The sequence below is a fragment of the Pygoscelis adeliae genome, unplaced genomic scaffold (genome assembly GCF_000699105.1).
Source record: "Pygoscelis adeliae isolate BGI_AS28 unplaced genomic scaffold, ASM69910v1 Scaffold402, whole genome shotgun sequence".
NCBI classification, from domain to species: domain Eukaryota; kingdom Metazoa; phylum Chordata; class Aves; order Sphenisciformes; family Spheniscidae; genus Pygoscelis; species Pygoscelis adeliae.
The window spans coordinates 2,245,303-2,257,489 of NW_008824411.1; the positions used below are offsets into that span (position 1 = coordinate 2,245,303).

General features: G+C 35.4%; 1 protein-coding gene across 1 annotated transcript in view; it reads left to right on the forward strand.

Moving 5' to 3' along the window:
* The first annotated feature begins 846 nt into the window (after positions 1–846).
* LOC103913983 (serine/threonine-protein kinase TNNI3K) overlaps positions 847–12,187 on the forward strand; it is a 96,497-nt gene continuing 85,156 nt past the window's right edge. Inside the window, exons 1-4 of the mRNA XM_009320586.1 lie at positions 847–886; positions 1,499–1,607; positions 7,284–7,369; positions 8,940–9,037. Coding sequence (XP_009318861.1) covers positions 847–886; positions 1,499–1,607; positions 7,284–7,369; positions 8,940–9,037 — 333 coding nt within the window. The remainder of the gene's footprint in view (positions 887–1,498; positions 1,608–7,283; positions 7,370–8,939; positions 9,038–12,187) is intronic.

Genomic DNA, 12,187 nt, shown 5'->3' on the forward strand with positions numbered 1-12,187 from the left:
GTTCATTTCTGGAGAAATTCTACCTAGAGCAGGAGCAGCAGCAAAACGACCTCAAGAGTCTCCTCCCTTCTTTGTAAGCCTGTAAGCGGTGACCAGCCCAGCTTCCTCCAGGTCACGTCCTTCATTAGCAGTCTGATCGCCGGTTTAGCCAGCCGAGCTGCTGCTGCCTGTTGGTGTGCGGAGGGTGAATCCTGTGGTGGTTCTGTATGTACCCACAGAAGAACACAAAGTAAACATACTGAACTCCTGACAGCCAGCTCATTTCCTAGTCTAGTTCAGTGGGACTTCCTTGGCATAATAACATGTACAAATATTACCAAACCGCAAAAAGTCAGTACTCTCTGATACAACACAATTTTCACTTCATAACTAAAATATGCAGATGCTCCAAAGCCATCCCGTATGTTAGGATGCATTTTAATGTTATGAGTTGAGATCATCTCTGGCCTCTCCAAACTGGGGACCCCCAGCACTCCTTGGGGATCCTGAAAGTATGCTTGGGATTCAGCTTCTTAAATTCCTTTTTCTTTACAAAATTGGTAGCAAGCTGCCAAATTACCCACTTCCCACCAGTTTTAGGTATTCAACAGATGAAAGAAAATGTTTCTGTTGAAATAGACAGTAGATTTTTAAGCAAGCTCGTTAGGTACCTTTATTATTTTTTTACAGTTGACAGCACAGACTGTTTTGCTCTGTATCATTGTTGCATGACATTCCATTTGGCACAGGGTTTATTTTTAGCCAGAGACTATCAAAAGCATTTTTCAGTAGGACTGTCACTGCTCTTGAACAAGGAATCATATTACTGCAAGAACTTTGCTGAAACAAAGAAGATATATTGGACAAATGGGAAATTATAAATCTAGACCAACCCAAACTTGCACTGGTAATTAATGTTGCTTTTTTAAATGCAATATACCATACATCCATCTGTAAGAAGCAAATGATATTTCAGGAAATAACTCATTGCTAGTTTACCTTTGAGTTCAAGGTTAAGGTATTGCATGGCTTAACCCAAATGGCATATATGGTCTGTAAAAGAAGACAAAAAGCTAGTAAACTAAATTTCTCTGTGCAATCGTATAAGATCATATTAACTTAGATTATTGTGGTGATTTAACTCATACTTCATTAGAAAAACCTTTAAATTTCCAACCTTTTTATGCTGTGTGTCTATGCTAAGATTTAGGAAATAAGAACTAACAAATGCAACCTAAGGTTTAAGTTTTCTCTTGTTCAAGTTAAAAATATTTCTGATAAGGATTCATATGCATTAGTTGTATATGAAATCAGTATGTATGTGCCTATATTGGTTGCAGCAAGAATGGTTTAATAGCTGTACTATTTTAAACTTTCATACTTTAATAGAAAAATATATGAAACTGTACGATTGGATGTTTAAAAATCAAGTGCTTTGGTTACTGGGACATTATGATTTGAGTTCCTGTTTTTTATATGTTTTGAAGTGTTTTATGAATCAGGGTTTTTTTGTTGTTAGATGAATGGAAGAAGAAAGTTAGTGAATCGTATGCTATAATCATAGAACGATTAGAAGATGACCTGCAAATCAAAGAAAAGGAGCTGGCAGAACTGAAGCATGTTTTTAGGTAAAATGTTCTGGAAACCTGTTTATGAATTTCTTTCAAATGAGTATTTGCTATTAAACAGTATTTTCAGTTTCAGGTGTTTTCTTATGGAAAGACTTTCTCACATATGGAATGCATGTTCTTTAATGTCTATTTTTGGGAATACGTCGTTACAGTTCTGGGACAGAGTCCCACAGCATAGTACCAAAATTAGTGGCTGTTAATTACTGATACCAATATTTTATAACGAACACCTATATACTTTTGTAAATGAATTAGCTTTAATGGGATGTCTAATTTTGTTGTGTACTTTCAGTTTTGCTAATGTGTTTCTTCAGACAGGAATATTGCAGAAGTAACAAATTTTGAACAAACACAAAAGCAGATTATCTTCTGAAAGTTGATTTCAAATTCATGATTGTAATCACTTTCTCTGGACAGCACATGCTAACAACCAAGTTCACTCAACCAAGTAACATGCTTACATGTTCATTATCTGAAAAGCTCAAATAAATAGAGAAAACACCCAGCTCACTGACTGTGAATAAGTTAAGTAAATGATCAGGTAAATAATTCCAGACATCAAAACCACTTGAAAAAATAGGGGATTCTAGTCAGAAATAAATCACAAGCTCAAAAAAGCTAAACTGGTCATATAAATTATTCATCATGCTTACTTTCAGCTAGTATAATTATCACTGTTTGAGCCTGTTAAGTGAAAGACAACACTGGGCTTCCACTGCAGTATGCTGACCCCTTTGGCCATGATCCAGTATGGTACTTCAATACTTGCCTCATTTTAAGCCTCTTTAGTAGTAAAACTAATTATCTTAACAAATTTGAGCCAGAGTACTCTTCATTTTAGTTAAGCAAGACAACTGAGTATATGGTGAAAGTGCTTAATTCCTGCATTAGGCATATAAGAGAAACAAAACAATTTTAAGGTTAGCAGACCTTTGGCAGTTCAGCTTATTGGTCTATCTTACTGCCCCATGTAATTCTTGTTAAGATGTCAGCCAGACTCTTCTTCTTAGATAAAGAGCACTGCTTTTTTCCATGGAAGGAGTGGGAATTAATGATACTGGTTACATTGCATGGGAAAGGCTTTTTTTTCAATCAGGCTTGAGGAATCAACCAGTGATTTCAGTTCCAAAAGCTGCCTTCACCCATGAGTAATGAAATCAGTCAGATTTTGTGAGTATCTAAAATCCAGATCTGGCCTGTGTAAAAGATCAGTCTTGACTATATGAAAAACTTTTCTACAGTAGCAGTGGCTATTTTCAGAAGACTTCTCCTCTCTGAAGCAGCAGAGGAATTAATAGGGTTTTCTCCCATTATTAAAACAAAACTATTTATTAAAAAACATTAGGGCTGAGAAACTGGGTGCTTGTTGCAAGCTAAGGCAAAGAAGGTAATTTGCCTGATGGAAATGAAATAAGTAGCTGTTAAAGTCCCTGCTCTGAAAGATTTGGAATATCAATAGGACAAAAGTGACAAAGCCTGGCAGAGGAAAAACTGTCAGCATCCCCATTTTACACTCAGGGAACCCATGCACAGATCAAGGGATAAGTTGTCCAGTGCCATAGAAAAAAGCCAACAGTTGCAACAGTGAAAAGTAAGTTTATAAGTAGCATGACACCTGTCACTTCTTGGATAAAAGTTTTCCCTATTCTATTCCTATATCTCAGAGCTATTATTGCAATGGTTTCCTAAAAAGACCACCGTAAATATAAAAAGTCAGAATTTCATTTCCCTAAAATATGTAATTATGTCTTCAGAAAGGAATTAGGGGGACACCTAGATAAAACTGGGCCCTGAGTGTAGTCATTTGAGCTAGTTTTCATTTTCAATATAGGCCTTTTAATTGCAGCTTTTAATATATAAAACTCCTTGCAATATTTTCCCACAAAAACATTAAAATTTCGCCAGTTTATAAGAACTCAAATCATATTAAAATTGAATATCATTAATTAAAAAAACTGAAACTTTTTATTATTATTTTTCAAACTGGAAGAAGAGGAAAATTTAAGTATATAGCTAAAATGGTAAAACCTGGATTCTTAACCACACATTAAGTGCTAGGAATATGAATTTTTAATTGAATTCTAAAGACAAAAATTGAAGCCGGAGACATGACTTTAGAGCACAATAACATTCTGTGATTTTGAGACTTGCAGAATTCATCCTTCAAACAACGCAACGCATTCCACCATGCAGTCACTGTAGTGCATCTATATGTACAGTGTGTACAGCCATGCAGACCCAACATCTTACAGCAAAGACAAGTTAACTAAAAGGACTTGTTTCCCACAACCTGGAATTTATTTTTCCCTCAGTTGCCCCTGAAGGAAAACCTGAAGAATAGATGAGCCTTATATCACTATCATTAATCACAGTATGTCAGAGAAGAATTGCATGAAGATAAAACATATTTGAAGAATGAGATTTTATTTTTACTGAGCAAAACATTTTCCACATTAGTAAAGTGGAAGTGGTAGATGAAGGGCTGTCACCAAACAAAGGTAAATGTGACTATAATGAGTGAAAAAAATGTTCCATACAGAAGCAGTTTACATTTAGGACATAAAAAAATGAGATTCCTTAACACATGATACCCATCTTATAAGGAATGCATATGAAAATCTAGACTGATGTAAGAATTAATCTCACTGAGGCACACAGTTTTGGCAAAATAAGTCCAATTCTTGCATTTATAAATAAATACTATGCTCTATTTTTATCAGGCCCATGTCCTTTTCAAATCATGCACTGTTCCTGAACATTATAAAACTCAGTAATGACAGCAGGCATTCAGGAGTTTCCATCAGAGTGGTCTTTCTGATAGAAAAGTATTTTCCAAAAAGCTAGTTTTTATGAGAAAAAAATTGTCAAAATTTCTCACAAGGAAAATATTTAATTTTCGTGTATTTAATATTTAATTACAATTCATTTAATTTGAGTTAGAATTGCTAAATTATTTACTTACCAGCACAAGACTTTGTACACGTGTAATTCACACCACCATTTTCTTCTGTGGACGGACATTCTTGGAGACACACTCCCCCTGTACGGCAGTATGGGTGCTCCTCATTCTGCCCGGTCCCTAAGTGATTGCAGTGGTCATGGCACTGGATGCCTCAGCATGGAGGAGATCCCATCCTGAAGCCCGCCCTCTAAAGAACATACTCAGAGCCCAAAGTACAATTTCTGTGGGTTTAATGGGTCACTTTGCAATCTGATAGCTCTCAAGCCACTCCACTAAACTGGAAAAGTAACTTTCAAATTCTGGAAGTTAAAATGGTTTCTTTCAAAATAAAACACAGAAAAATGCAGCGGTTTAACATTTCCAAATTAATTTTGTCACACTTCATGAAAAAGAATATGAAAACACAGGTTTTATTCCTGGTTTAGAATGATAACACACATTGAACAAGCAGAATTTCTTTTAGGATAGACTTAACTAAGAGAATTCTATTTAAAGAATAAATTATTGAAATATTTATTGAAAGAAAAGGCCTAAGTGTCACCTTGCTTAACAGGGGCCATCTTGCTAAGGGGAACTTCGCATAGGTTTATATTTTAAAAAGAGAAAGAAATATTAAAGCCTTCTTTTTAATTGTAACCGGGTTAAATATGTTTAACAGTGCTACTCACTCAGGATGGATTTAGAGATATACACATCTAAGTGTTCTGCTAAACCATGGTCATTGTTATACTGAATGGGAAAAAACCTAAACTTCTATTGACAGACTGAAATCGGCATTCTCCACAAAAATATTAATTGCTATGTGTATTTAATTTTCAACAAATGTAATTACTTAGAATGTTTGACGGAGCAGTAGCAAGTCAATCTGTGCTAAAGGAAACCCATGAGACTCGACAACAAAAGCTAAAATGTTCAAGTATGGTAATCATTTAACAATCTGTAAGTAAAAATAGTGATCATTTTCCTTCACACTTTTCAGAAGCTCTCTTCACTGTTTAAAAAATAAATGTGACACTTCAGACATTCAGGAGTTTTTCAAGTAAAGCTATAATGCATATTTAGATAGGACTTATGACCAGAAGTGGGTATAGCTCTAGTTATGGAGAGGTTACTGCTCTCTCATAATATAATGGGCATTAACTATGTGAAATACAGATGTCCAGTCGCAATGCCCACAATCTTATACACAGATACCATTCATGTTTCTTTGTAAAACTAGAAGCATCTTTAGGTTACTATCCATTCCCTTTACTGCCAGCTTTTCTAGCTTTATTTTATGAAGTACTTTATTTTTGAGCTTTGACGGGTGGTGTATGACAGGAAAAGGAGAATGGAAATTAATTAATTATAAAATTGCATAGGTTGTAACATTTTAAGGTATGGGGTTTTTTTTTTGTTAAAAAAGAACAGAGCATTGAATACAAATGTTGAATGTCTTTTTTAATGAGTCAGACTTCATATGGATCCTATTTAAGAATTATTGTGTTAGAACTGTGTTAATAATAATCACTTCATTTTAATTATTCATTTCATCCTTGTGTGGCCTAGAGAGCGCCATGAAATCATTAAGCTATATGAAAATGTAACACCGTACCAAAAATGTGGAAGAAAATTAAACATTAAACTGAGCTTCATTTTGTCAGCATCACAATATGTAAGTGACATTTGGTTGTCTGAGAATTTTAAGTGCAAACATGCCTTTCCTTAGTAGGATGTGAGTACAAACTGTAATATTTTAATTGTTTATATCAAAACCAGAAATACAAGTTAATAGGAAGTCAAAATGAGGATCTATAACTTATTTTAAAATTCTGTTTTAATATATCACATTCCAGTGCAATAAACCAAAGCAGAAAAACAGTGCTATAAAATTATACCAGTCTGCTGAACATTACAAGGTCCATGTTCCTTCTGATGCCTTAACATAACTGTCAGTATTGGGTGTTTTGAGGGAAGGTGAGAGTCCCATCCTAGCACGGCTGCTCCCCAGCCCCACTCCAGCTCCTCCTGTCGTCCTCTCAGATCTCAGACACCCACAGATCTTCTTAGGACTCAGTGTGCTATTAGAACTGCAAATCCTCAGCCAGAAATGTAACTTTTAGAAAGACTACTTCATTCCTCAAAATGCTTTAGAAACATTTTTCCTTTAATCATTGCCAAATTTTTGTCTGAGCTTTGGTTACCTTTCTTCCGTGTATGTGCTTCTGTAGTGTTTCCATGTATTGGCTGTACAGTGTTTCTATGATCTCATTTGGGGGACATAAACTTACTTTCTGAAAGGCTTTTTCTGGTTATTCTTTTGACTTGACCTATTTGCTTCTAGTTTTGTGCATGTCCTGCTCATCATTTTAGAACAAATACATAGATTTTTAAAATATTTCTTAGTTATTATTGCATTAATAAAGAAACTGTTTTTGTATGGATTATTTATATTTCTAAAGAGTCTTTCCTCTTTTTTCCTCTAATTTAGCTGAATTTAGAATGTATATACTGTGACTGAATAGCAGGATTGTTCAGAAAACAATAAATCTGGACTACTCACTTGATATCAGTAAAGTATTTCTAGATTTACAGAGTGTAAACTGGTATAAATTTAGCCCTGTGTCTCAAAAAAAATTGTATTGAGGTTTCTTTTTTAAATTTTTTTCCAAATGAAAGAAACTGTGCTGAAAGATGAAAACAGTAATCATCTGTAAAATCTCTTTTTTCAGCTCTGATGAAGCCTTCTGCAAAGTCAATTTAAATTACCGCACAGAAAATGGGCTCTCTCTTCTTCATTTATGTTGCATATGTGGGGGTATGTATTTGAAATATGATGTTCTTTAAACATTCTATTTACATGGCTACTGATTTGTTCTGTCTAATAACTGTCAGGAAGATTATATTTTCAGTGAATTTCTTTCTGTGTTGTGCTTGTTGACAGCTGGATAAGCATCCTTAAACATTACTTTAAACTCTATTGCCAAGGGGGTTGAATCAAGTTACACTGAACCCCATTGTAGCTGATTCTTCAGTCCAAGAAAAGTTTTGGTTGATAACGTAGCATGTTTTACTACAGGTGTTCAACTAATTCAAAATTACTTGCTATATGCATTAGTTAATCAATCCATACTGATCTAGTATTGCTCTAAATTTCTGTATTCTGTACATGGTACAGACTTCAGGCTAGGGAGCTAGTTTTAGCAATACTTTGCCATACATACAACATCTATTTTTCTAGTATAATGAAAATATCTGTATTTTATTTCATGGTGATTAAAAGACAAATAACTCAAATGCTTCAGTGAAAAATATCAGCTGATAGGATTTTTGCAGATAGCAAATCAGAGTACACAAGAAAAGAGTGCAAGATGCCTTCTGGGATGTTCATAAAAACATACTAACGATGGAATTTTCCACTCTGATCCACATTGCTGCTCTGTTACCCACATAGTGAGTCATTAGTTCATGCACACACTTTGCACTTGCTATACAATTTTCAGCAGAAATTGGCTGAGGGAGGCAAAGAGAATTTTACCCTAAGGTTTCAGCTCTGCAAAGTACTTACTAATAACATGCATAAACAATTTGCTCAATCTTAGTTAGATGCTATCATGAAGGAGGACCTGATCCTGCACTGCTGAAAAGTGAGTGTATCTTTACTCTTAATTTCAGAAAGTGCAAGATCATATCCAAAGATGACATCAGTACCTGGTAACATTAGAGCAATTGGTGGGATTGCTGAGAGGAAGTTTAAGAAAACATACAATGTTAAATCATTAGGTATGGTATGTGAATACTTGAAGGAGGGAGAGAAGCTATAAGATCCGACATTGTCCTTGATTACTGGCATAAGTATTCAGAAGGCAGATACATTTTTTGAGATCATCACTGTGCATCAGAAAGCTAAGAGTAAAGCTACCTGTCCATGCTGACATTCATTAGCATCCCTCAAAGCGACTGTCCCTGTAATAATTTTGAGTAGAGAGGGAGAGCAGTGCTTCCATTCTGAAAGGGCAAAGGAGTTAAGTGTCTGAGAAACCAGAGATTCTGGAAACATCTGCTAGTTTATGGAGTTCTTTGCAGCATGGTCTGGATGCTAAAAGAGGAGTTTGCTTCTTTAGAAGGTCAACTATCCTTAACAAATTCGTATTAAAGTGTGAACAAACAGTGAGCCAGTACATGGCCAGATCTGCAACTGTCCCAGTGGATAAGGATATGGTGCCAAATTCCTTTTTGAGGTTTCACAAGATATATTTTATGGCTTGCCTCAGGTCAGCAGATGAGCTACTTATTTCTCTTTGCTTTCAAACTCACACAGAAGTTTCTTACTTCATCTGCATGCTATTTTCTGTAAAAGACTTTGTTTTCCTTTTTTCTTTCTAAAGGTAACAAATCACATATTAGAACTCTTATGCTAAAAGGACTGCGCCCATCCAGATTAACAAGAAATGGATTTACAGCTCTGCACTTGGCAGCTTATAAGGTAAATTAGTTTGAATATAATTCATGAAAAGAAATCAGAACTGAGCAGCTTAGTCTGAACTATCTAATTGAACTCTCTAGTTGCTACTTCTGGCGAAAATATAAATTTCACATTTATGGTGCATTGGAAAATGACCTGTAAAGAGCCCATGCACAGGAAATCAGCATGTGCTTTTGCAATATCAACCACAAGGTTATGATATTGCTTTGGAAATATTGGTTAAATCATGCAATGCAACTCAAGATAGAAGAGTGTTCTTTTTATTTTTATAGCTATTAATAGAAACAATCTCAAAGGACTTTATTTTACAGTTTCTCTCTTTTTTGCTTCTTTTTCATTGTTCCTCCTCAAGTTCCACATTCAGTTTCAATATTAATTTTCTTCACTATTATATTTATCTTTTAAGACTCAACAATAACAGTAGCAAGGAATAAAGTGAACAAAGAGAGCATTTTTCTAAAGAATTGTTATGATTCTTATTTTGAGATGAAGCATCTTAGAAACTTAATCCATATATAGGCTAGCCCCTATAGCACTTAGCTTTTTAGAGGGAACTCAGATCAAATTTAGGAGTTTATAGTCTAGACTGTAATGTTCAACCCTTACATGTCCCATAGGTGCCACAAGGTCATAACAGCCTCTTATTTCTTCTGCAAAGCTTGCATGACAGATACCATTCTGATTTGCTGTATGTTCAAAGCTGATAGAAGGTTAAGCAGGTTGGCACCCGTGTGCCACTCTTGATCCATAAGTGGTGTTCCTCACTCTGTTACAAGAGGACACAGATGTGGTAGATGATATTTAACCCAAATGCCTGATTAAAAAAAAATCACAGTCACAGACATTCTCCTTCAAAAGCTCACCTGTGGAAGAGGAGATGGTTTGCCTTCTATTAGGTAATAATCTGATAATTAGAATATCTGTCCAGAGAGAAGACCAAAGTCTCTCTTGGAGAGAATTCCAACTCATATTGCCAATCAGTAAGCTATGGCTGTCCTGGAGTGAGCATGCAATCAACTTTCCCATGGAAATGAACAGGAGGGTCATTAAAAGAGTGAGAGTGAAGGGAAAGCCTAACATAGGTTGAGTAATGACAGTATTGCCTGGGACACGTGGCATACAGTCACCAGTATTATTTGTGCAAGGTAGCAATGTTTTAGCTGTTGTAGAGGTGGGTAGGAGTGGAAAGAAAGAAGAGATGCAAGCAGCAGCTTTTGTAATTTTGTCTGAAGTTGGGAAGAAAGACACGCCCTTATTTCCAATGTTTGCTATGGACAAGCTAAGCCAATTTCCTGCTCCAAATGCTGGATTTCATTAATCCCATCACTGGAACTCTGAACTTGGCCCAGGTGTGTAAAGGGGTGGTTATTAAATAGGCTGAAGACTCAATGATGGAGCCAGATACCTAAAAGTTATGATATGCTGTGGATGCCATGGATGCCTTATGCTCTGCATCTCCATGGCTTAACTCTGTATATTTGCACCATAAGCTACCTTCCTCTCCCAGTTACTATAATATGAGCACTTGTTGTATCTTGCATTATGTCTTGGAATTCCTATGTTAGTTTAATTTTACAACCACTGGTACCAATTAGCTATGCAAGCTATAAAGTGATTACAATAATCAAATCTTATACATCATGGGATGAAGTGATGGTTTACAGCAATCATAAAAGAAACTTTCCCCCATGCACAATGTTGCATAATTAGCCAATTGCCTTGGAAGAATTTCTCTGCCTTTCTTTAATGTCAATCTCAGTGAATGGTTTCCAATTAATAATTTAGTTGAAAATAAAAACTCCTTTGTTTAAAAGGACCTTCATAACATATTTCTAGGGTGTTTTCATTACTGGGGAATAGTTTCACTTTGCTATCAAATCTTGTTTTGTCTGTTTTCCCTGCACTGTAAAGTTGATATATCTCTTGCATCCACTTAGGCAAAAAACTATATCAGCAACTTAATCACTCAAATGATGTGATACAATATCCAATATCTTTTTCAGGTTGCACAAAGATAAGCAAACTAGTGAGAATTTTTGGATCTAAAATAAAATGCAATATAACATTTTTCCCCTAAGTGACATTTTAAGACTTTAAGATTTACCATGAGTTACCCAACAACAGCTTTTGTCGTATTATAGTTCTTTTCTAAGTAAAATATAAAGGACCCTAGAGATACCTCAGAAACAATGAAGCAATGTATGTTGAGACAGGACAACTTCTTGTGAAACTCCTTCACTTCTTCTTATCTATAATCTGAATATTTTGTTACATTTCATAACAGTGAAACAGAACTAGGAAAACTGGACTGAGTCACTAATTAGAACAGAACATTTCTAGATAGTTCGAACTCATCCTGTCTTCCCAGGCTGCATAATGTCCAATCCATTATGCAACCAAGTACCATGCTTCCTGATCTAAAACTATTTGGCAGGAAAAGTGATCTGTCCATTCTTATCAAAGAGAAATTCCTATTATTTCCTGGAAATAGGAAAACCATTTCAGTATGAACAAATGTTATGCTTTCACAGACACATTTTAACTGCTGCTTCTCTGGCATTGATTCATTCTTGCCCTTCTTTTAGTGTCTGCTTCGAAGAGGTATAGAACAATGAGGAAGTTTGGAGCTTTTAGCATCTCTTTTGCCCCTGTGTTGTGTGCATTTCTTCTTAGGAAACAATGAAAATAAATTGGACAAGGCTCACCTCTGGTCTGGATGATGATGGAAGGCAGATCCCCAAGAAGTGAAAATTATGATAGCTCTAGTTGGTGCAGTTAGAACAAGTGATGGTGAGAAAGATGGCCTAGTTTCTCCTGTGAGTTCTGTCATTGCCCCCAGACAAATCATTTTACTTCTCTGTGTTTAATGTCACTATTTCTAAAGGAGCATTTATTAACAGTCATACTGCCTGGGAATTATGATTCTTAATGTGTTTCTCAAGTTTATTCTTATTACAATCATTTGATAGTGCCCATTGCTGCTGTTATATCTGGAAGAAGTCATAGCAAAAGTTGTGTGCATGACAGGAAAGAAGTGAAACAATATGAAAAATAAGCTCACGGTTCAGAATTTGGCATACATGCTATATATTTATCCTGGAACTCCTCGGACACCCTTCTTCTATGTTAGGTACTATAGTGTTTTGACAT